The following is a 26,911-nucleotide window of genomic DNA, read 5'->3' as shown; positions in this document are numbered from 1 at the left end:
ACCAGGGCTCGAACCCGTGCCCCCTGCATTGGCAGGCAGATTCTTTATTGGGGTGGGGTACGTGGGCCTCTCACTGTTGTGGCCTCTCCCGTTGCGGAGCACAGGCCCCGGACAGGCAGGCTCAGCGGCCATGTCTCACAGACTCAGCCACTCTGCGGCATGTGGGATCTTCCCGGACCGGGGCACGAACCCATGTCCCCTGCATCGGCAGGTGGACTCTCAACCACTGCGCCACCAGGGAAGTCCGACAATTCATTTTAAACTTAAAAAAATAGAATAATTCTCCCTGAATTTCAAGGTAATAAATTCCTTCCATGAAATTTGTCTGGTATAATTCATGGAAATTACTCCATCTTTGATATGGGTTTTGTTTTTTAATGAATAGCAGTTGGATTTTTTTTTTTTTTTTTGCAGATTCAATTATTTCCTGGTTTTTGACTATTGATGACAGCTTTGAAAATAATTTTTTTTTTTTTTTTTTTGCGGTACGCGGGCCACTCACTGTTGTGGCTTCTCCCTTTGAGGAGCACATGCTCCAGACGCGCAGGCTCAGCGGCCATGGCTCACGGACCCAGCCGCTCCGCGGCATGTGGGATCCTCCCGGATCGGGGCACGAACCTATGTCCCCTGCATCGACAGGCGGACTGTCAACCACTGCGCCACCAAGGAAGCCCTGTACTAGACATTTTGTATCTGGGTTTTGAACTCAAGGAAATTATTTCCATTTTAGACCTCAGATTAAGTCTTTTCTCTCCCAGGGAGCTTTTCCTGATTCTTGTAGACCATATTAACCCATGCCTATCTGGTATGTTTTCACTGTCTTCTCCTTGCCAACATTGACTGGTACTTGGTTTGCCATTTACTGCTTTGCCATGTTAGGTGGGCAAAATATTGAATACTTATAACAGTTTAATCTTTGTGTGTGTTCTCTCCTCCTTGTAATACCTCTTGGTTATTGAGCTTTTAGTACATGCCAGGCATTGTGTAAAGTGTTATATAGTGCTTAATGTCTAGACATTAACTACATCTGTAAGACAATAATGTCTTCCTTTTAACCACCATGAAAACACACAATAGAAAGTTGATACTGGTGTTTTTTTAATGAATTATTTGGGTGAGCTTTTCCTCACTAGTAGCTTTCATTTAATTTCACCCATTTATTCTCCCTCTCTGTTCATTGACTTATTTTCACACACATTCAGAATTGGAAAATGACCAAACCAAATTACTAAAATGTCTGAAGTATTGAGTATTTGTGGAAAGCTGTAGGTTCATTATTTTCATTCACATATAATATCCATTTGCTTGCCAACAAAATAATGCCAAGTAAAGGTGCCACTGATCTTAAATATATGTCTCATGTGTAATTAACATATTTGTCTTTGAAATGGTAATGGATATTGCTATAGCCCTTGAAAACAGCTTTTTTTCCAAGCAAGGTTGAACCTTTTTTCACATGTTCTACCCTCCTCTTCCTTCCCACCCCACAACCCTGTCACCAACTTGTGACATTCTTTATGCAATTAATTTTTAAAGATTTATTTAATAAACATTTGTTTGGCCCTTGCTAATTTCCATACAATCTAAATTACTGGATTCTAGTTTAGGGAAATTTTAATATGGTTTTGAAGTCCACATAAAAGAGTGAGAAATAATCTTTGACAAACAACTTTGTTGTGCCATACAGCTCATCGGGCATTCCATTCCGTCTCCCTAATAACCTATCAAGTAAAGAGTAACAAAGGGGGCTTCCCTGGTGGCGCAGTGGTTGAGAATCTGCCTGCTAATGCAGGGGACACGGGTTCGAGCCCTGGTCTGGGAAGATCCCACATGCCGTGGAGCAACTAGGCCCGTGAGCCACAACTACTGAGCCTGCGCGTCTGGAGCCTGTGCTCCGCAACAAAAGAGGCTACGATAGTGAGAGGCCCGCACACCGCGATGAAGAGTGGCCCCCGCTTGCCACAACTAGAGAAAGCCCTCGCACAGAAATGAAGACCCAACACAGCCAAAAATAAATAAATAAATTAATTAATTAATTTTTTAAAAAGTAATAAAGGTAGTTACTATTTAATGCAGACATGCTACATGGTAGGCATGGTACCAAGCTAAGCACTTTTATATAGTTCTTACTTTCTTCTCACATCAACTATAATTGTAAGTTTTATTATTTTTAATTTACAGAGAGGGAAACTAAGACTTAGGATCATTAAATGATTTGTCACACAGCTAAATGATGAAGCCACTGCATAGTAACTAATTGCAGAAAGAGAATCCTAAAGTTGCTTTCCTACTAAGACTGGTGGTTATATTTAGAATTGGTATTTTATAGCATCATTGTGCACATCTTAATTTCAGGGGGTCCCGATTGAGTCTGAGACTAATTCTTCCTTGATAGCCACTGCCAAGGTTTGGGATTGGTGATATAGAGAGGCCTGAGGGCTGTGGGATATCCTTGAAAAATGGCTCTGTAACTTCATGCTTTGATGCTCCAAACATATACCAATGATAGACAAAATAGAAAGTTAGAAAACCAAATGGATTTAGTCAGCCTCAAAACAGTTGTCCATCTTTGAGATCTGAGAACCAAATTTAAAAACCAAGTGGTTATCAGGGTTGAAGCCAGGGGTCTCCTGGACTCTATTCCAGAAATAAGAAGTGGTAACTAGAGTTCTCATTACCTATGGGACAAAGCCAGACCTGCTGCTTAAAGCAGGACCTGGGGAGAAACTTCATTGCTCATGACAGGAAACTAGAATAAAGGTTCTGTTGCTGAGCAATACATGGATCTAGGGCCTGTGAGCTGTACAGTTAAAGGAGTAGGAAGAGAGATACAGTTTGTGACTTAAAACTGAATTAGCCATATGCTGGTCCTGTGATTCAGCTCATAGTGTCTCTGACATCCCTGTTGCACAGCAGATACACAGGAAGTGCCCCTGTGTGACCTAGCCTGGTCTGGTAGCCTGGATGGCCTAGTAGAAGCAATGGCAAAAGTACTGGAAAGGGAGGAATGAGCACATAGAGTAAAAACCTTTCACTAAAAATGGGCTTCAAACCAAGATTCCAAAATATGTGAATGATTCATTAGATTCATGTAGTAAAGAAGACAAATAAAACCCAACTGCTATGAGACCAAGATTCTACTCTAGAAGAAATTAATTATATGGAGCAGTCTGACAAAGACTTTGAAATAAGTGTGTTTAGAAGCTTAGAAAGACAAATGAAAGTATGATTTTCACTAAAAAGAGTGACAAATTTTGGAGCAAATCCAAGTAGAATTTTTTTTTTAAAGAGCACTTGTTTTTAAAATTAGAAACGTTAGAAATGACAAATAGTCACTGAAATAAAAGCTTTAGTCGATAGGATAAACTCTAGACTGAACATCAGTGAAGAGAGAACCAATGGTTTGTAAAAGGACAGAGAACATCACCTAGACCAGAACATAGAGGACAAGCCGATTTTTAAAACATGAATGAAAAAATGGTTAAGATACATGGGGGATAGATTGGGAGGCTCCAGTCTGTGTCTAACAGGAGTTCCAGTGGCAATGAATGGAAAGTGGGAGAGATACATAAAAACGGAAGCAAAGGTCACTGAAAGATTTCAGGATTGGAGACATACCTGAACCCTCAGATTGAAATTGTCCTTTAAGTATTGAGCAGGACAAATAAACATAAATATACAGTTGAAAATATGACAATAAAACTTCAAGACACTGAGAGCAAAAGAAAATCTTGAAGCAGACTGGGGGACTCTGGGGAGCCAGTTCTGCCCAGTGGATCTTGGTCAAGGGTCTGGGACTGGGAGCCTATGGTGAAAGTGTCTAGAAACAGTTCCTTCAGTGTCATCAGCTAGTCTCATACCATCCCTGGCATTGTCAAGGACCAAAGCACTAAACAATTCTAAGGAGAGCATTCTTCCAAAACGCACCTAAAATGCAGCTGTAAATTTGCCTGCAAATGATCATAGTTTAAACTGTGTTAAAACCCAGTGGGTGGGAGACAGGGTAGAATATTGGCCTTACTTATGGTATTCACAACCTTCATGACTTGGGACAAGTCATTTAATTAATCTGAAAATGAGGATAATAATCCCTGTTTTATCTATTCTCACAGTTTTGTTGCGAGTTTCACCCATATGAGTTTTTTTTTTTTTAATTTTTATTTATTTATTTATGGCTGTGTTGGGTCTTCGTTTCTGTGCGAGGGCTTTCTCTAGTTGTGGCAAGTGGGGGCCACTCCTCATCGCGGTGCACGGGCCTCTCACTATCGCGGCCTCTCTTGTTGCGGACCACAGGCTCCAGACGCGCAGGCTCAGTAATTGTGGCTCACGGGGCCAGCTGCTCCGTGGCATGTGGGATCTTCCCAGACCAGGGCTCGAACCCGTGTGTCCTGCATTGGCAGGCGGACTCTCAACCACTGCGCCACCAGGGCAGCCCACCCATATGAGTTTTTATAGACTGTAAAGTATGATGCAATTGTAAGGAATTGTTATTACTTTACTACAGAAATGGATGTCAGCAATGATTCCTGCCCTCTTAGGGTTTATACATGAGATTCGTAAAAAACAAACATCTGAAGAATCCCTCCAAACAATACAAAAATGTTTACAAAGGTATTTATAACAACTAAGCACAAATTATTTTTGGTGTACACCAAGTGTGGGAATGTAAAATGAAAGGAAGGGATGGGGTTTAATGTTGACAAAACTACATATTATGAATTACCCTATTCATTTATTCCCACTTGTTTGTTACTACGAAAATGTTCAAGCGTGCACCTAGATTTAATAATTGTTAACATTTAGCCGTATTTGCTTTATCTATATATGACTATATATGTTCGTCTTTTCTGGATTTTTTTTTTGTGTGTGTGGTACACAGGCCTCTCACTGTTGTGGCCTCTCCCGTTGTGGAGCACAGGCTCCGGATGCTCAGGCTCAGTGGCCATGGCTCACGGGCCCAGCCGCTCCGCGGCATGTGGGATCGTCCCGAACCGGGGCACGAACCCGTGTCTCCTGCATCAGCAGACGGACTCTCAACCACTGTGCCACCAGGGAAGCCCCCTTTTCTGAATCTTTTGAAAGTAAATTGCAAACATCATGCCATTTCGCATCTAAATATTCCGTATGCATCTCCTAACAGAAAGGACATTTACTCACATAATCATAATACCATTATCACATCTGAGAAAGTTAACAGTGGTAATCCCTCAATATTGTCTAATAATCAGCTGATATTCAGATTTCCCCAATTTCCTCAAAAACCTTTTTATAGCTGTTTTCTCCCCCGTTCAGAAACCACACATTATATTTACCTCACACTACATTAAGTAGTTGTCTTTTTTCTCTCTTTCATTTGAGAACAATCTCTCCAGTTATTTTCCCCCTTAAACGTTAACTTTTTGAAGATAACAGGGCAAGAATGTTCTTGATTTGTTGTGAAGATTATTCTGGATTTCTGTAATGTTTTTTCCTCAAAGAAACACATGTTCCTCTATCCCTGCATTTCCCCAAAATTAGAATGCTTCATCTAAAGGCTTAATTAGACTCAGGTATACATTTTAGATAAGAATACTTTATTATGATGTATTATACTTCATACTGCATCACACTGAGAGACATATAATATCCATTATTAGTAATGGTAAGCTAAATAGTCTGGTTACAGTGATTGCCACCAGATGAGTCTCTGTAAAGGTACATCTTTCTCTTGCTGTTATCAAAGAATGAAAATTGTGTCTCTGAGACTAACCTTTCTCCTAATAGTTTTAGCATCCATTAATGATTATCCTGGACCATTTTATTGGCATTGCAAAATGGTGAATTTCTAACTTTGTCATCCCTTACTGTCAGCCTTCGGTAAAAAAGAGCTTTCCCTCATCAAAAAGGCATGAACTACACTACCTCCTGAAAAATCATGATGCTTCTGTGCCTTTAATTACTAATTTTCAGGATGAGAGTTTCATGTAATAGTCACTTCGATGGTGGCAACTGAAATATTTTTCCTTTTCTATTTTTGAGGATTACTATGGACTCATTGATTTTTTTTTTTTTTACACTCAGTGTTTTGTTTTTTAAAAAAAATCAAAGTAATTACAACTACAAAGTATAATTTTTTTTTAATTCGATGAGGCTAAATGTGAAGCCTAAGTCCTAATGGAATATAGATTGAATGGGGAGGGAGGTTAATCAGAATAATGTGGTTTTTTTAAGTATACATTATTAGAGATCCTAATCATTTTTTTTTTAATTTATGAGATGATCTTTTCTGAAAGTCTCTGAGTACCTTAACCAGAGTATCACTGAAAACAAGAGTGTCAAAAAGGCACATTTAAATTGTTCTCAAAATCAATCAAAAATAATGAGGTGCTGGGAAAAAGTTGTATCCTTGATAATTACATCTATCAGTATCAGAAAACAAAAGAGAACAATCAGGAAATGACAACCCCACTCCCAAGTAGCACATTAAAAAAGGCTAATGAAAAAAAGTCTCTTTTAAAAATTGTACTAAATTAGCATTTCAAGTAAATTGACAACTTAAGCGTTGATAAAGGCCAATCTGGGGCCCAAACAATGGAAGTTCTGTTTCTACTTTTATCTGCTTTTAAAAGAAATGATCTCAGTTGACTTTCTTTTTGTTGTTGTCTTCTATGTAGATGGAAGCAGCTGTTCTAAGGGAGGTGACAGTCCTGTACTCTGCACAGGTCAGGGCATCCCTGGAGTATTATGCTTAATTTGGGGTTCTGTTGGTTAAAAGATTGACTTGGAAGAAAGTAACGGGGATAGTGAAAGTTGCTCAAAGCATTTCTTACACCATAACTCTATTTTCAGTCTGAAAAGGGGTTCATGTCACTGTCATTTTAGACAAGAAGTTCAGCCTGTTCTTTATAGCTACAGAGCCTAGCATTAGGACCAATGGGTGAAAAGTCGATTTGGGCCTAGAATGAGGAAGAATTCCTTCATAACCTCAGCTGTACAGAGCTGGAATGGCCTTACCTCCAAGGGAATGAGCCCCGCAAGGCCAACACTTTCAGAGGTTATAACTGCTTTACTTAAAGATGGTGTATGGGGGAGAAGCGGGCAGGCAGGGGGTCTTTCAAATATTTTGCGAAGAGTCTATAATTACAATAAGGAATGTTTTAAAGGTCATTTTAAATTTTTTTTAAAAAAATTTGAGGGTAAAAATGAATTTTATACCATAGCTTTAAAAAGAAAACTACAGCACATCCCAATTGGTGTATCACTGCTTTGTATTTGGGAAATGCGAGATGTACAGTGAGATGAAGTTTAAGCTGCAGCATTTTAAGACCATGGTATATTGTTTTTGATCACATTAAATTCTTAACTCCATCTAGCCCCAAATTTAGGAGCTTGTAGATCAGAATATAACTTTGTTAATAAGAATGGAAAGTAACATTTTGGACGTTGTCTTAAGAGTAGCATTAGTATTTGAATTATCAATAGTGACAAAAGCATTTTCTTTCAATGATAAAAGAAAACTTATAAACATAGATCTTCAAATGTGTCAGTTCATTTTAAAGGCAATAGTAAGTGCTGATATTTTATTATTTTGGCTTGTCAAGTGATTTTGTTCTTTATTATTAGACCAGGAAAAAAAAAAAGCCCTAGTATATTCTGCCAACATATTCATCAGTCATCATTTTTGGAGACAGTTTTCGACATATTGTATGTTTTACTCTGCTAACAAGAGAAAAGACTAGCCATTAAGTTTATGTTTCTTTGTTGTTCAGCAAGGTCACATATCAGGAATAATGCTGGAAGTATGCTAATAAACAATATATAATGTAGGTCATCTGGGAGTAAGAAATATTTTCTAACTAGTTCTAAAGGGAAATATTGTTAAAAAAGGGATAGATGTTATTTATGCAACACATGTTGCTCTATATGTTACCATCAAAAGCATCTTGTAAACAGCTCAGCACAGTGAATCTTCTTTGGTGATTGTCAGGGTTTTTCAAGTCCGTGTTAGATTTAGACCTAGCACACTCAATTCACAACATGCCTAATGTACAAAGCCTGTTAGATTATATAGAAACCTTCCACTGGAAATATGCCTGCACTGCTGTGTTTTTCAAGGAATACCATCCTCTGTTACGGAAGCAAATACTATGTTAAGTGACAACAATTAAGAAAACTTTACGTTAACAGCATTTACACTTTTGTGCTTAACTTTGATTTTGTTGAGTTCTTTAAAATTAATTGCAATCGACAGACTGATATTTTCTATTGCTACCGTTTGTAAAACAATTTTTATATGACTGCTGATGAAGTGATAATTCTATAAGAATGCCTTAACAAACTGTTATTGATGTGATTTTACAAATGTCATTTTCTCACTTTTGAGAGCGTTTCAAATGGATTATTTCATAAGGCTTTATTTTGTTTTCCAAGGTGGTTTTTAATTATAAATGTCAAGTTTCATCATAAAGGCATTTATGTAACTGTGTTCTGGAAAACTTAAGCAGTACTTTACTTATTGAGTTCATCCAATATGTACTGAGCTGTATGGGGGACACAATAATAAAGATGTGAAATCATAAAAGCTGCCTTTATCAGAGAGCCTTGCATTTAGAATCAAGAGAGCTTATTTCTCTTCCCAGCTGTGTGGCACTGTGACATCAGGCATATTTTTCTACTTCTCTGGACCTCAGTTTCTTTATTTATGATACAAGAATTATAATAAATCCTGTTCTATCCACAAGACTTTCGTGTAAAATGATAAAATGGTGTTAGAATGTTCAATATGACATGATTTCTTTATAGAAGATATGTATTTAAATGCTAGTACTTAGCAATTTCTGAAACATCATCTAAATTTCATACTTCACCTTAAAATTATCGTCTCTATATCTCTTAGCTACATTTTGTGAATCTTAACTTATTGGCTATTTTACTTAAAAATATCTAGAAACAACACCACAGTTATGTTGGTCAGAATGGAAGTGTGCCTGATCTTCAAAGACATCGGTTTCTGAAACTCAGCCATGTGTTACAGATTTTTGTGTGTGTGTGTGGTACGTGGGCCTCTCACTGTTCTGGCCTCTCCCGTTGCGGAGCACAGGCTCCGGACGCGCAGGCTCAGCGGCCATGGATCACGGGCCCAGCCGCTCCGTGGCATGTGGGATCCTCCCGGACCAGGGCACGAACCCGTGTCCCCTGCATCGGCAGGCAGACTCTCAACCACTGCACCACCAGGGAAACCCCCAGATATTTTTTTAATACCAACTTCTGTTTTTGAGTTTAGGTATCTTTAAACATATATTATGCCATAGTTATGTGCCCTCATTTCTTCCAACTCTTTGCAACTAAAAGCATAGTGTTAGGATCAAGCCATAAGGTCATAGTAAGGACATAGAATTTTGCCCAAGTGGCCTCACAGAAGCTTGGTTAACAACATATATAAGACCAAGGTCTCAAGAAAATGCTGTGAGTAGGTAGGGTTGGGTTTTTTTAAAATTTAAATTAAAATTTTAAAAATGCATGTGTCTAAGTAATTCTGTTTATACTTGTTTTCTCAGAAGAAGACCTACCAGTGCATCAAGTGTCAGATGGTTTTCTACAATGAATGGGACATTCAGGTGCATGTTGCAAATCACATGATTGGTGAGTGACACTCTAAACATTATTACCCATAGATTTTTCTCCTCCTTGTGTACATCAGTGCCTATATAATTAAGCAGAGTTAAAGATGAATTAATTGTTCAACCATCAATGATTTACCTAAGCATGATTGATTGTTTTATTACTATTATTAGGCCTGATAAGACATTAGCACATTTTATTTTCTGCAAGGGCTAGTTTAGACTTCTGGAGAGGATTATGTATCTACTGCCAGTCAAAACACAGGTGATTAACAAATTAAACTTCTAATCATTTTTGCATTATTGAAAACTAACAGGAATGGTTAATGAACTGGATGTTAGCTTTCCATAGAGTTTTAGACAGGTTTTAATTTCAGAAGTTATTATGGTAATGGCAGTGCTGTGTGTTGCTTAAGCATCTGTATCAAAATGTAGAGTGGTGAGTTTTTGTGATAGGGAAACATAAATAATTTAAATTGCCGTAAAATAATTTTATATGTATGGTTTCAACAGCCTGGAAATAATCATTATCATAACGATCACATAAAGAATTCAGTCATCATTTTTTATTCCCCACCAAATTTTACACAGATCTTTGTAAAAGCAGTTTGGGTAAAGATCTCTGAAGTCGCTCTAAGCCACTGTTTTCAGGGATTTTGCATTTATCACATGGGCTAGAACTAAAAGGATAATTTTTTCACTTACTCATATTGTCCCATTATCCCTTAATTCCTCTGGGGTTACCTCCTATGTTTTTAATTTGATAAGCACTTAGTAATAACACTAAGAATTTTACCAGCCAATTAAACTTTATCAAGCAGATCTTTTTCTACTAGTAAAATGGCAGTTGCTATTACTTTATACTATTTTTGTCATTCATTTGTGTTTTTACACTATGAGAGTTTTTTATTTCATACTCCTTTCATGGTGTTTTATAATACTGTAAATAATTGTGATATAATATTTTAAAAGTCTGATCAACCTCATGGTCTCCTACTCTCAAACTCTAAGAAAGGAAAGAAAATTCAACATTTTAGACTCTGAACTCATTTTCAGGGGTAAACAAGTTTTATCAGACACTAATCAGCTGCATTCTGAGAACTTATAGTAGAAGGGTTGCTCCAACTATAGTTACCGATCCTTAAAACCAGCTATAACAAAACTTCTAATGCTCTTGTATATACTAATGAAAATGAAGTCAAAAGTATGTTGGAAACTTTATTAATAGGTTTTCGATAGGATTTGCTGTATAGTGTTCAAATGATGGTCTTTAGGAGGATTATGGTTTATAAAAGACTAACTGCTTAATTATGCAAAATAGAACATATACCTAAGAGCTAAAATATTGGTCTAAAATATTGGTCACTTTATCTCTATATTTTCCAGATTTAAGTACTAATATTATTAGTGATTTTCTTATACATTAAATGGCCTATTCTTAAATGTGCCAGAATAACACTGACAGTTTTATTGAGTGTTTAGAAGATAATGACAATGTGTAAGAGAGATTGAAATGTTTCTTCTATTTTCCTTTCTATTTTGGATTCCAAAAAAATACTCTACATAAACTTTCAAAATGGACTTGGTGTGGGGGGCGGCATGGGTTAGAAAAAATGAATTCTTCTTTCCAAATAATGAGTGTTAATATTTTCCATCTCTTTATTTCTTGAGTAGAGTTTACTGGTGAGAGTCATTAATGGTTCTGCATTATGCTACAGTTTTACATGGGCTTTAGTGAGAATATTTCTTGGAAGTTTGCAGCCTGTGGAAAAGTTAGTGAATCGTTGTGCTTCTGATTAGTTTTATTCTATGTAAACACGTTTCTGGTTCTGGATTTATTATTTATCCCAGGGCCCAGATGAACAAATGGAATATATTTTCAACACAGTATTAATGTTCTTTTGCACACGTAGAATCTGAATGGAATGTTGAGTGTGAGAGGAATTTTTGATTTTAGTATCATTTGTCCAAAATATTCATTGGTTTGTCCTGGTCCTTTTTTTAAATTGCTTTATACCTTTCCCTTAGTATTTCTTTTAATATTCCTTGCATCATTAGTGCTTTCCCAAAGCTTTCCCCCTTCTACCTTATGGTGGATTAATATGACACTCATCTCCTCTTGGGATCTGAGCGTTTAACAATTCACCTTCCATCAGAGAAGCAAATTCTATTCCTTTTCACAGAGGGCCTAGTTAGTTAATATTCATGCTTTTTTAATAATAAAATATGTAATTCTCTTGCACTTGAGGCCCAAACAAATGAATAGTATCCATTTAATTGTTACATCTGTTGACCATGCATCCAAGTCCCTACACTTCCTCCACATTGTTAATATCTAGAGAGAGAGAATGTGTAAGGGGAGGATGTCACAAAGGCTAAGATATCCCTTTTTAAAATCCCAGTGTGATGCTTAGTTTTTCAAATGAGGCAGGCAGCATGATTTTGTTGGCTAAAATACCTCCGTTGAGGGTAGGTATTTTTAGGTTGTGTATCTTTGTATGTCTTCTGTCTAATCAAAAAATAATCTCAACCAGACATTTAGCAGGGAAGAGAGATTAGAGGCTATCTGAAAAGCCTCTTACTCTTTTTGTTAAGAGGGTCTATAGTGTTTTTACAGATTTTGTTTTCCATTTCAGTCAGTCTGGGGAAAGATTATGTCACCTGATGGAAAACAAGGTCTGCAGATGACTCAGTGAGGTATAACTTTAAATCCCTTCTTTGACCAAGTCATTTGCATTTGCTTCTATGTAGCCCACATGTTTTAATGCAATTTCAATGTCAGGGAACCTCCATGCTTCTTTCTGGATATGCTAGTCTCAGGCTTTTGGCCAGGGACATTTGTGAAAGGAAAACCATCAGTGTTTCTACCAGGTATACACTGGAGATGCTCTGCATAAGTGCCATTTTGCAGCTAGGTGTGAACACATGGTTTGAGTTGCAGGAATAATTACTCAATAAAAATGCATTCGGGATTTGACTTATGTCTATTAAGGAAAAAAAGAAAACCTCAGTCTGGATTGCATTTTGACACAGTTTCAGTAAGAAATCAGACCAGTGGCTATTTAGAGGTTTCTCTTCTCTTCTTGTTTACAAACACACACACACACACACACACACACACACACAAAGAGCTACGAAACATTTTAACAGCTTTCCTGGGGAAAAGATTTCCCTCTTTTAAAGTCTGCACAGGTGAGACATTTTTTCTTGTCTTCCTCTGTTCCTTTCACATAGTTTACACTGGCTTTTGACCTGAAAATACAGAAAGAAGCCGTTGTGCACTGTGTCCTTTAATTCATTATTCACTTGTCTCTTCTTATCAGCACAGTAAATATTTATTGTTTTTTTTCCTCTTTGAGATTTCTGTTATTATTATTATCATTGTTGTTATTATTATTTGGTATGGATTAGCACAGATCGTGATGAGACCAGAGAATGTAAATGTGTTTAACCCAGGAAAGGGATTGCCTCATATAAAATTATGAGGCTCAACAGCAGTAGAGCAAATTTGTAAGTGCTCTGAATAAAGGGTTGTTAGGCATGCGACAATACAAAGAGATGACATTGCCAAGAACTATTTATGAGAAGCTTAATTTTTTCACTCTGATAATTCTTGACCAATAGTTACCAGCCTCTAATTATCTATTTTAGTTAGAAAGAAATTTCGATCACTACGGAGGTTGGCATTGCAACTAGCGCATAAATCCCCAAAGAGACCAATGTGTTCCAAACAGCCACAGACAACTGTCTCATGAAACAGAGGGAGCAAATTGCGAGCGGCTGGTGGTAGACAACCGGCAGTAAGCTCACCATCGAAGACCAGTCAGATTGACGAAGAAATGATCAAAAGGGAGAAATACCATTATCCTTGGAATTGATGGCTACAGTCATGGCCTTTGGAGGACAAGTGGTCATTATATAGCTATGGCTATTTCCAGCCTTTGCTTTCATAGCTCTCATATGGAGAATATGAAGGGAATGAATATAAACCATTTACTTAAGAATTGTGGTTAAAAATTGACTTAGAGAAGATTACTTAATAAGTTTTTTTTTTTCCTATTTTTCATCTGATCAGAAAGACGAGTGATGTAATAGCAAAATTGTATCTAAGGTGGCAGAGTACACTCTTTTGCGAAAAAATAGGAAAATCCACAAATAGTCATTAACAAACATGTCCCGGATCAAGGGTGACGCTTAGAGTATTTGGATGAAGCAAACGTATTTATCTTTTAGAAAAGCAAAGCTAGAATTTGGGACTATGAATGACAACTAATACAAAAACACAGATTGATAGATATTAACTATTTTTATTCAAATCTCTAATACTCAGTGCCTTATGGATAGTTACAATTTTTTTTTTTTTTTTTTTTGCGCTACACGGGCCTCTCACTGTTGTGGCCTCTCCCGTTGCGGAGCACAGGCTCCGGACGCGCAGGCTCAGCGGCCATGGCCCAGCTGCTCCGCGGCATGTGGGATCTTCCTGGACCGGGGCACGAACCCGTGTCCCCTGCATCGGCAGGCGGACTCTCAACAACTGTGCCACCAGGGAAGCCCGATAGTTACAGTTTTTAAAAGATCATGAAAAGATTCAAGCTTTCCACAGTGCTCGTGGGAATATATCTACCCTATGTATTATGTTACACGTGCTATGAACGACTAATATCAAGACAAAAGGAATGCATAGGCCAGTTTTGTACAGTGTGGTGGAATTTTAGTCTGTGCTTGTGGCAGGTGACATCCGTATGTTCTGCAATTTGTTTGATGCCCAGGGTCACAAATGGCATTTCCACTTCTTTAGTGGATGGTGCACTACGTACTAATCTTCATTATAGTTCTGTGACATTCAGCATCACCTCTGAAACATTTCAGCTTGAGTGATTTTGCTTTAGAATAGACTAAAACCAATATTTTGAGGCCTATAATGGTTTTGGATTTTATGTGTCTGAAGGGTAAATATCCAAAGATATGGATCTCTGCATAGGGAGATAAAGAGCCATGTTGTGCTTTACTCTCTCAGCTTTCATTGGCTGCTTTTTTAAAAAAAATGAATAGAATGAATCTACAATAGTGTATATATGTGTGGGTGTATAGATATGTGTCCACCTGCACTGTCCTAAGAAGCTCCAAGTCCTTAGGTTCTCTGGAGTTTACATGAATTCTAAATGAGAAGACTGTTGACTTTTTTTTTTAAGTCATCTTCAGTTGATTGCTTACAAAACTCGGGGAAGTAAGAAACAAGCATTTGGTGTTAAATATGTTGAAATACTGGCTTGTTTCATCTGGAGCTGAATTAAAAAAGATAAAATCTGGGCAGTTTAATGGTAACAGAAAGCTACCCTCATGTGGGCAATGCTGGCTTATTTGAAAAGCCCATAAAGGGTTTCTACATGGACCATACAAAAGGGATACTTTCTCTTTAATAGCCATCTGTACAGGAGAGATGAGAAGTGGGCCAGGTCATCTCTCCTCAGCTGTCATGATATTAACGTAGGTAATGGAGCAAGCTCCGCATTCTGCTGGGTGTTGTTTTTTATAGATGTTCATCGATTTACACAGATAATTCTGTTTATTTCTTAGAGTTGGTCCAAGTGAACCAGGCAGAATAACAAACACCAAAGCATTTCAAATGACTTTATCTTTGTTTGCCACGTAACTTTTGTCTAAAAAATGGTGTCACACCTACTGTGCAGATGGCTGCATGATTTGTAAAGCAGCCAAAACATTTAAACAAATGTGTGATGTGGGGATAGATTAAATAAAGGATAAAATGGAGTGTGGGCCACAAATTCTAATAATCAGATGATTTTAAGTTGTATGAAGTGTGGAGTGATGGTCGCAGTGACAGCAAGGAAGCTTGCCAGTGACAGCAAGGTGCCTCACAGCTCTCAGGATGGCGCCTGTGGCCTGGTAGGCCTCAGTTTGAGAACCGCACATTTGCTGTACAGCTGGCAGCTCTGTATGGGGACATCAGATAAAACGTATGTAAAATGAAGTGTTATTGCTTCATATGAAATTGTTCAGAGAGGGAATTTGCAGACAGTAACTGAAAACAGAATTCATGGTACCAGTGACGCAGACTGTAAATATGAAGAGGGTTTAATTATCTGCACAATTTAACAAAAATTCAAGACGTATTCAGAAAGGACATACGCAGGCATAAATAGAACATAGCTACACCGTTTACCAAGTGCAAAGTGGTGACACAGGAAATTATCAAGCTCCGCTACCATGAGCCTTTCTAAAAACAAAGACAATTTAATATGAAAGCAAAAAGATCTTTTCAAAGAAAAAAAAATCTGTTTGGAATAAGATACAGTTTTCAAGAGCTCATCCTGATTATTTGGATTCTTATTTCAGAAGCAACTTTTCAAGGAAATCTTTGAGCCTCTCTATTATTTCAGTGTTAAGCTTTTAAAAGACAAATCAGGATGTTTATCCTTGTTTTGTGTTTCAGCCTGCACCTAGCAGCTTTGATTTACAAGAGTAAAAATACTGGCAGTTAGTGGAGTTTCTAATTTACAAGCGCCTATGAAAGCCTCTTAGACATTTCTCCTGATGTTAATTTTCTGTGAGCCTGGGGGCTTTCACTGAGCCCACTGACAGATGGAAGATACAGTTTCTTGTTACTTTTTAGAACACATCGTCCTAAAAGAGACCTCAGAAGAACGTTGTTCCCAAGAAGAATTACGGGATGCCAGCCTTCCTTCCTAAGCTCCATACAGAGACGCTGGGCAGAGTCTGTGGCAGATAGAAGGTTCCATGTGACTGTCTGAGAGACGTTGGTAGGGCTTCTGGCTCTGGTTTTGTCCCCTCCTTTGACTTGCAGTAGAATGTGCCACGGGCATATCCGTTTCCACTCACCGTCTGATATGTTGTTTATCAAGTGTGGGTGTCTGTTTCTGCATGAAGTTTGCAAAACATTTCTCAATGGAGGGCAGGGAAAGTCATCAGCAAAAGATAAAAAGATCAATCCCCGCACACACACAGGCCCACGTACTCATAGGCATCGTGACCTATTTCCACAGGATCGGCTCAGACACATAAAAAGAAAAGGTCTCTGATGACCTATTTCCATAGGTTATTTCCTACTTGGGGGGCCAATCATAGCAGTAAACAAAGGAAAGGGAGCCAATATGGAGAGTAGGCGTTGAACTTCAGCTGCTCATATTGTTGCATTTGGTGAGCTGATAGGGCTTCCTAGGTCACCTTTAGAATTATGCCTATGACAGCAGTAGCTACCTGCCAAGATTGCAAGGTATCTCACAGCTCTCAGGATGGCGCCTGTGGCCCAGTAGGCCTCAGTTGGAGGGGTACACATTTGCTGTACAGCTGGCAGCTCTGTATGGGGCAGCCGTGTGGGCTGTTAGGGAGCTGGAAAGGAGACAAGCATGAAATTTCTTCTAACCCCAACTCTGTTTTTCTGTACTGTTGGCTGCTTCTCAGTTCCTTGACAAAAAAACCAATCAGGCACCCTTTAATCCGCCTGTGATTACTACTGGTATAAAAAGAGAAGCATAATGAGGAAAAATGCCTCGTTTTGTTGCCTTCAAAAGCGAACAAATTGGAGTTAACTTGACAGGAAGTGGCTTAATAATTAGATTATTTATTTATTCCTGACACATATCCCCCTGTTACTAGTCTCAGGAGACCCTGTAGATGGTACGATTTTCAAGCTGCCATTACTTCGCTGTCTTCTGTGAACAAAGAAGCTACTGTCTATCAGTCAATTAAATGCACTCTTTAAGCAGAGGCTTCGAAGTCCTCAATGGAGAGAGCCCTGGGACGCTGTGGCTGATGATTCCTTTCTCTGTACTGTACATCACACTCTCAACTACGGTCCCCACAGAGATGGAATAAAGTCAGGCATTAAAATATCACTTGTTGATTTGTTTGCTAATGAAGAGCCATTGAAATGTTTGTGTATTTCTATGGCAAAATTGTTGATAAAAGGGCTGACATGCCTGTGTATCTTAGTTCATCTGCTGTGAGTGCTTATTTAAGAATTATTAAAATTAAATTCAACAAAGAACAGAAATTTTTTAAAAATCTGGAGATAACAGGAGTTTTCTTAACTATTTTCATCAAATTAAGTGACTAAAGGCAGGAAAAACAGAGATGGCATCATTTCAGTCCCTTGCTTCCGTTGCATTCATCCAAACACCTTGTTTTCTCTGACATAAAAATGTCATTTAAAAAAAAATTTTATTGGAGTATAGTTGATTTACAATGTTGTGTTAGTTTCAGGTGTACAGCAAAGTGAATTAGCTATACATATACATATATCCCCTCTTTTTTTTAATTCTTTTCCCATATAGGCTATTACAGAGTATTGAGTAGAGTTCCCTGTGCTATACAGTAGGTTCTTATTAGTTATCTATTTTATATATAGTAGTTTGTATATGAAAATGTAAGTTTTTTTCAGAGAATCTTGGGGGCACACCTTTTAAGTTGGAAAAGATATTAGAGCTTCTTTGTGAGGATACTGTACTTGGAAATTTTTAAAAAGATGAATAGCATTTTGGTAGCAATTTCTCTAACTCAGTGAAATAGGTACAGAAGTTTTTCTAGGGAGCTTAGTGGGGGCTTTTACAACCAAACTAGGAAAACATCTGTGACACATCAGACACAATCTCACAGCCCTGTGGATTTTAGAGAAATATGACTTTCCTTTTCTCTATGTTCCTCTTTCTGTTTTCTTTTCCTTTTTTTCCATTTTCTTTTCTCAGCATTACTTTATTTCCATCTAAGTGGTGGTGACTTTTCAACCACCACTTAGTCAGGGTTTTTATCCATCAATATATTCATCACCTTCTTACTACTTCCTGTTTACTATGTACAAAGCATGCCTTTGCTGGATCTCTCTGGCTCCCATTAATTGGTTTTTATTTTAAGAGTACATCTGTTGCTAGGTTGGAGGGCTACAGTCTGCTTAGGCTGAAAGACTCAGATAATATTATGACAGCTCTCTGGTGAAATATTTAGCTATGGCTCTGCCATTTAAAGGAAAAAAATTTGGAATTTAAACCAAGGCCGCTGAACATTGAAAAGTATCCCCTCTTCTTTGCATCAGGCTTCGTAACTGTAATCAAGGCTTTAACTATAGTGTTCATGATTACCTGACAACAGGCTGTAAATAATTAATTCAGGCCCACCATCAAATGGCCATATTCTTTATTTCTATCCTGTTATTCCAAGTCATTCTGTTAGAAAAAGCTTAGATACTCGGAGGTGTTCTGTAATGGAAAATGAATTCGAAACCCTTTCATTAATTGGTGATTAATATATTTCAGGATTAGTTTAAGCAGGGCCCTACCTCCTGCCCAGTCAAGTATGTTCTGGTTAATATCCAATTACCTGCACCTTCATAGTTATTATGTCTTAATATTTCGGATATGATAACCAGAAACTTGAGAGTCATGCTAATGAGGATCATAGAACAAGAATTAACCAGTGACATACTCAATGATCCTTAGTGAGGAAAGAATCTCTTTTTTCGCCTTAACACATTGCTTCAGCATCTTCTGGGCACTGACTGAAAAGTAAGACTTTGAACTACAGCCAGGCCAGAATGGGAGAAGCGAATCGTGTTCTCCTTTTGTATAATAGTAACCTGAATGTGCCGTATTAAAGTTCACGTAAGAACATGGTTTAAGTTCATTTTATGAAGACTCAGAATAGGAAACAGAGTGCCAGTTTCTGTTTCCCAAACAAGAAACATCATATCCTTTATCTTTTCCTTCTAACAAAGCTAAAAGTTGTTACCTCTTCAAAGGATGTTTTAATTCAGATGTATTTGGAATGCCTTTAATAGTTCACTAAGGAAACACCTTTCCCTGCTACCTTTTATCCTCTTTCCACCCCCCGCCCATGTATCACGATGCTGTACACATGTTACGTCTCTATTTAATATTTTTACAGGTAATTTCACTTTTGTACAATCTGACTTGGCTCCCCGAGCAGTGCCTTCTAGGGTGGTGTGTGCTGCATCAAACCACATAGCTTTCAAGAGTGCACGTTGTACGTTGCCCCTTTATATGCTGTGTTGTAATGAAGCCACATCAGTAAATTGCAGTGAAGGGTGATTGTTGCATGGGGATGACTACTACACCTCGGGGTCCATTTGCAACAGATTATTCTTTTTATTGTTGTTATTACTTCCCATCTCCTTTACTCTCTTGCCACTGAACTTGCTCTTGGCCACCGGTGCAGGTGCAACCGCAGAGGGCATCTTAAGGAACACTGCAGGCAGCATTTTTTCTCTTAGGCACATACCAATCACCATTCAGTTCCAAACCCAGATACCCTGGGTGGCTTGGTGAGCCTTTATTGACCCTCCATTACTCCGTGGACTTGGTTTGTAATGTTCCCCATCTTCATCTTCTCAGAAGAACAAATTTACTGTGAATAAAAGTGACCCATTTCTTTTCATACGTTTCGTCTAGATGTAATAAATTTGTCGTCAGGATGATCAACTCATTTGTCCCTTCCCCCAAAGAGATTTAATAATTTATAAAGGGGGCTTAAATAGGATCGCTGTTTAAGGAAAGGATTTGTATTTTCCATATCTTCTTGGGCTTCTTTAAAACATAGAATAGGGCTTCCCTGGTGGCGCACTGGTTGAGAGTCCGCCTGCCGATGCAGGGGACACGAGTTCGTGCCCGGTCCGGGAAGGTCCCACATGCCGTGGAGAGGCTGGGCCCATGAGCCATGGCCACTGAGCCTGCGCGTCCGGAGCCTGTGCTCTGCAACGGGAGAGGCCACAACAGTGAGAGGCCCGCGTACCGAAAAAAAAAAAATAAATAAATAAATAAAATAAAAACAAAAAAAACCCATAGAATAAAGTTATTATGAGCATTGTACATAGTAGTAATGTCTCTACAAAATAGCCTGTTTCCTGCCCCCAACCGACTGCTGTCACTCAGTAACTAATAAAAAAAAATAGTGTGGATTTAAGTCAAGGATCCTGTGTTCTTATTAAACAGAGTTATGAACAAGGTTTTAGCCTGGGTATAATTATATGCGAATTTTAATCCCTTTGTTGTCATAATTTTAGTACGCGTGTCCATTTGTTTTTCCAAATGGTTAGGTCAACGGTTGTTCTGTTTTTCTTTTTCTAAGGCTGAGCTACTGTGCAGCATTCAAACTAAAATGTAGAATTAGAGCTGACACACCTTCAATTGAACTATCAAGTCTTTTAAAACTGCTTGGCCGGTGACGCCAGGCCCGCGCTGTTCAAGTGTACACACTTCCGATTGTGGGCCAAGGAGCATTGATTTTTAGCTGTCATTTCTAGTGCACATACTGTAGAATTGAAATTTAAACCTTAATCCACTCAGTAATGCAATTAATTTTTAATGTGCAGTAATACTAATTGAAATAGCCTGAATTTAGTAAGTCACCACAAGACATTTTCTAAAGCAAGAGTCTCCACTGAGAACAGGGGAGCACAGATAATCATTGTTACAGTGTTTACAGGGTAAACGCTCACTCTGCAGGCCTCCAGTGGAAAGGGGGTGTTCTTTAAATTAGACTATAGTGTATCTCTTTGTGAATAGAAATATCTTTTCAGAGAGAATTCCTACTTTCTACCCACTGCAACAGGCTACAGAATTTCTGATTAACTTTTTTTTAAAAGAAAGCATAGTTTTAGTTTAAAATATCTTAACAGACTAAATGCAAAATTGTATTAACCCGTTCTTCTAAAAAATGCAATTATGAATAGTTGCAAATGAAATTACCTGCCATCAATGTCATGGTCAAAAGCAACGTCACAATGGGTAATCTCATTATATGATGTGTATTTGAGATACTATTTCCAGATTCGATGAATACATGTACTTTATCAGCTGTCTGTAAATCTGTTGCCTTGTTTTGGTGTATTTATATTCCTGTGAACCAAAAATACCCCCTACTTTCTCTTATTTTAAACAGTGTTCCTTTGCATGCTCTTTTAAAGGTTTTGTGAGGGTTTTTTTTCCCTAGGCCAGAGCAAAGCAAAGCAAATTTTGCACAGTAAAACCAAGTAGGTTTCCAATCATTCCTACACTAAAAAGATTCTCTAACCACATTTATCTGCTAGTAAATGAGGACTTTTTAAAATGCATCAGTTCTGCTGATGAATGGGCTTGCAGAGTATTCAAAATGAGCAGAAGCATTAAGTTTTAGAAAAAAGGCAATCACTGTATATCATGTTTTCATGGCTCTCACATTATAGTATTTAATAAACTGATGGTGCTGTTAAATATTTAGTAAAGGTTCCCTCCTAACCCTGCCTTCTATTCAAATGGGATTTGAAGACGTTTTTGCAGCACATAAGTAAAAATGATGTTACAGAACTTGAGGCAGTTATAGCGTGGCATATTATCTAAATGAAGTGTGGGTAACACGGTACAAATGAGTTCAGCAGATTCACACCTAAAAAAATACCTAAATGAATTCCCATTCTTTGGATTAAGGGTTTGAACTGGCTTTCATTTTGTCACCGTTAAGTCAAAGTGCTGTTGGGATTGTTTACATAGAATCTTAAAATGATATTATAGCATACTTTTTAAAAAGGAGGCTCTTATATTGTAATGATTTTGAGCCATCCTAGTATCAGTTGAGCTTTAAAATAGACATTTTTTTCTTTTTCACTAAATAGAGAGAGAGGAAGAAAAAGAGATGAGGAAAAGTCAGTTTATAGTTTATTCTGAGCACATTATGAAATCCAGTTGGGGTATAGTAAGTGAAGTCTATACAGCATCCGTTTGGGGTATGCTAGGCAAACAGCGAATCTTAGACAGATACTACTGAAATAATGCATAATGAATCACCTTTATCAATTTCTTCTTATAATATTTGATGGTTATTATCCAAATAACAATAATTGTCCTTTTAATCTGGAGTGAAAATTGGTTTCCAGGATTCTTAGCGAACTATTGCCAGTAAATAATGCTGCTGACATCATGACTGTTACCGTGTTGGTGGCTTAGAATTCACATGTAAACCTTTCAGTGCTTAAGAGTATGATGAGTTTTGAAAGTATAAAGATAAAGGCTGTATGTAGTTTGTCTTGTGTGTGATGCATTTGGTTCTTCTAGGAGCCTGTTTGCTCAATTCTAATTTTCATCCTGTTTTATATGCAGCCAGTGACCACAGTATTCATTCAAACTGCAGAGAGACACATCTCATCTGTAAAGCATGGCTTACTGATTTTATGTGCTATTTGTATTCTCATAAGAAGAAACATAGGATTCATGTGATTGGGGGGAAACACATTTCTTTTTCGAATTATATATGTCACATGTATGTTCATATCAAGAATTTCATAATGAAGAATGGATAAAGGAGATAGCTTTAGGTATACATGAAGCAGAAGAGTAGGAAAGGGATGCGGGATTCATCTAGAGGTGTGTTTAATATTCAGTGCTTGATGTATGTTGACCCCAGGTTACAAGAGTAGAAAATCCCATTTTCCAGCTTGTTTCAAATGTAGCAAAAATGCTGCTTCAGTTGCTTTATGCTACTCACATTGGGAAAGGTGCTTATACTGTGATAATTATCATCAAGGAATATTAATGCGTTCAGCATTTGTAACCCAAAAACTCATTATAGCTTAAGCTGTGCATCATCTGTGAAGAGAGAACTTTGCCAGAATTCGCTCTTCACAGGGGTTGCCTCCTGCTTGCTGGAGTGGCCAGAGTACTGCAAGAGGTCACTTAGGCTATTTTTGAAAGCTGAGGTTTTGCAATTTTTGAATCACTACCTTCTGCCTAAAAAGCTTTATTGTTCTTGCCACAAAATGTCCTCCTTCTAAATGAATGCAGAGTGAAGTGCAAACAATAATAATAATAATAAAATAAGAGATAACTGTGTCTTGTTATGTAGAATCCAAGAGGGTCAGCACATAGATTCCGTACCAAGATAATTGAAGGATTGGTGTCTTTACTTCTGTCATTGAGCAAAGGGATTCATTTACACCAGTTTCCTTAATGCAGGTGCCCTTGGGTTTCAGATAGAAATGCCCCCACTGGGGCTCCACTTCACAGCCCTCTGGCTGGAAATTGTGTAAATAAGACTGCAGGGTCACCCTTCCTTTTTCGGCAGCAGTGTCCTTAATTAGTCTGTGACAGTCTTTCACATGGGCCTGCCCTGTTCCTGGGATCGTTTCTCACACATCCAAGACATCTGTGATGCGTACATAGGTGTTTTTGTACGTGCATTTAAAATTATTCCAGGAGGTGCATATACTCACGTGATGGGAAGGAACATCTCTGGGTGTGCCCAGAATCCTATAACTTAATCTGATCAAAAGATCTGGCTAGGTAGCTCCCTTGTAAATTATAAGTGGTTTAGTTTCAGAAGAACATTGTGCCCTCACCTGAGGTGGGCAGCTTGCTGAAAAGGGAGCTGTGTGCCTGGGATATTTTTATGTGATTAAATTCCATTATTTTTCTCCCACTGATCCATTGCTTGTCATTTCCCACAAGCAACATTGCTCCCTGCTGCATGTTATGGTTTGTGTTGGGCCAGGCAGAGAACACTAATACTCAGTTCTATCAGGCTGTCTGGCTTTGCAGGACTGCTGTGTTTCTGAGGTCAAATTGTGAACCTGGCCTTGCTCCTGGGAGGACTAGAAAAATATGTTTCATAACTTCCCGTAGACCTATGCGGAGAGTAAGAAGGAAAACCGTGAAGCCCATAGGCTCAGTTTAGATGAGCTGTGAGGTTGGAATTCATCAAGCAGGAAAGCTCACTGTTGTTTAGGAAGCTTCCTTACCGTGAGGGGTCATGGCCAAGGGTGCCCGGTCAGTCATAGCTGAGGGCATTGAGGGACAGGGTAATCATTCAAATAGCCCAGCAGGCACAGACACACAAGTTGATAATCTGGAATCAACTTGCTGGAATAAAAACTTACTTCCCTTTTAAAGTTACTTCCATGCAGGGTTATTGATAGAATGAGTACCTGAATTCAGTTATGATATTGTATCCTTGTTCCACTGGAGGCAATTTGTTTTTTTGTTTCTGTTTGTTTGATTTTTGAATGGGACAGAATCTTTGTTTTATACACTGGAGCACTAATGCCACAAAATGAATGAATGTCCTGAACCAGAGACCTATTCTCAGTAGAGTTGGGCAGGGATGCTGACAGTCTAGCTGAGAGATGCAATGGTGGCAGATCTTCTGTGAGGATGTAAACTTAATAATCGTTATGAATTTTGAGCAACTCATAACTCTCCTTCCTCACCCAAAGAAGCATTATGAAAAGATTGCTTCTAAATCCTTCAGACATTCTCTGCACTTGTGATAGATGCCATCCTCTTTACCTCGAGGCATTGGAAATGAATGTGGTGGGGGTTTTTTTTGTTTTTTGTTTATTGCAAGAGTTAAAAATGTATACTTTAAAAGGAGCAAATTGCATTTTCATGTTTAAGTTCATTATTTGCACTTGATGTGGTAAGATCCAAATGTGAAGAATTGCTTTTGACATTATTTCTGTGTCTGCTGCATCCTAGGATCCTCGCATTATTATGCTGAAGTGCACCATCGCATGGAATAAATGTGATGTTGGAAACCTGGCAATATCATAAGATCGCATTCTATGTCCAGGCTGTTTCGGTTAGTTGTAACTTCTTCAGTTATTGAAACAGCTTAATTTAACATAGTAATGACATAGTCAGTAAAATTGTGTGCAAGTATATGTGTCTTTTATGAAAAAATTATAATCTTCTAAGTTGTATCAGTTTGTTTAGAGGCAAAAAAACTTTTCTCTCTTAATGAAAAGGTAATTTTAACTTTCTTTAAAGGCCTGTTTTACCTAATCTGTGTCTTGAACTATCACATGTTATGTTATGAACTAAAAGTACATTCATTTCAAAGGTCTTAAATTATATGGCTGATTTTTGAATTCCAATTCAAATTTTCTGTCAGTAACTATAGTTTTCTAATTTTTTAATGGCCTTTCTTTAAAATAAATTTTTATAGTTTGTGTAGTTAAGTGCGTGTGTGTGTGTATGTGTGTACATACACATGCACACATATCTGTATGTAGAACTGCTGCCAACCCTTTTCACCAAAGACCTACTGGTACACCACTCCCTGTCTTGTGTTTGACCTGTTTCCAACAGCTCAGAGAGATGGTATAAAAGTGAAATGAGGGCTTCCTTGGTGGCGCAGTGGTTGAGAGTCCGCCTACCAATGCAGGGGACGCAGGTTCGTGCCCCGGTCCGGGAGGATCCCACATGCCGCGGAGCGGCTGGGCCCGTGGGCCATGGCCGCTGGGCCTGCCGCATCCAGAGCCTGTGCTCCACAACGGGAGAGGCCACAGCAGTGAGAGGCCCGTGTACCGCAAAAAAAAAAAAAAAAGTGAAATGAAAACCATGGAGCTTATATTGGAGTCTGATGTTTGAAAGAGAGATATTAGAAAAGGATGTTTTTTGGCTTGGCTCCCTTTTTAGATGTAAATGCTGCTTCATTAGGACTTGGAAGAGTTTCCTGTGGTTAAATTTAATCAAATGGCTCGGAATAACAAACTTGTATGCTCAAAATTCCAGGACAGTTCTGTACGTGAAACATGATTTTCCTAAATTTAAAACACACACACACACACACACACACACACACACACACACACACACATACATACATACATACATACACATCACTACCAACACCAGCAACTGGTTTGTGAAATGCTGTATGGAACTATCTCAAACCAAATTCCTACTCCCTGTCAGTAGTGGATTGATAAATGATCACATATAGAAGTGTAAATCATAAGAAATACATTTCAAAGGGTCTGGGTCTTGTTTTTGGTAAGGACCAAAAATTAAGCAAACATGTTGCGTGTTAAGTGCACTCAATATTGCCCTCAAATAGATTTCGATCATTTATTCTTCAGGCTGTGACATGAGGTTGCGTCATTCTTCCCATTATACAGATGAGGAAATCAAGGCTTAAGCATCTGACCCCAACATACAGGGCCAGCTGGTGTGCATAGTATAAGGAGACAAACACACTTTCTTGATGCCTATGTATCATTTTCAAGAGACGCAATAGTAATTTCTCCCCGTGTTCACAAGTTGTCCGATTTGGGAGCCTCGGTTGAGGTGTTTTTAGTGATTCCTTTGCGATCATTGCATCAAAGCCTGATGCTGATGCCATTTGCTAGGCAACAAGTTTAACTGGTTTTGACAAAATTTATATTTCCATTAAAAGCAGTAACTTAGGACTTAGCCTGGTTATTCTTTTTTTACTTCCTTAAGCCAAACTACTTTGAAAGAGCTAAGTATATTTCTGCTTCAGAATTCTTTGGAAATTGTGGGAAATAGGTC

General features: G+C 38.2%; 1 protein-coding gene across 2 annotated transcripts in view; it reads left to right on the top strand.

The window, feature by feature from the left end:
* Positions 1 to 26,911, top strand: part of ZNF521 (zinc finger protein 521) — a 265,231-nt gene that overhangs the window by 140,144 nt on the left and 98,176 nt on the right. Inside the window, exon 4 of one of the 2 annotated variants that reach the window (XM_079718024.1) lies at positions 9,540 to 9,621. In XM_079718024.1, coding sequence (XP_079574150.1) covers positions 9,540 to 9,621 — 82 coding nt within the window. Of the gene's footprint in view, positions 1 to 9,536; positions 9,622 to 26,911 lie in introns of both variants that reach the window. The other variant, XM_079718023.1, reaches the window with a different exon arrangement.

The sequence above is a fragment of the Hyperoodon ampullatus genome (genome assembly GCF_949752795.1).
Source record: "Hyperoodon ampullatus genome assembly, chromosome: 13".
Classification (NCBI taxonomy): Eukaryota; Metazoa; Chordata; class Mammalia; order Artiodactyla; family Ziphiidae; genus Hyperoodon; species Hyperoodon ampullatus.
The sequence above is the reverse complement of the archived record's forward strand: the minus strand, read 5'-3'. Positions and strand labels throughout refer to the sequence as shown.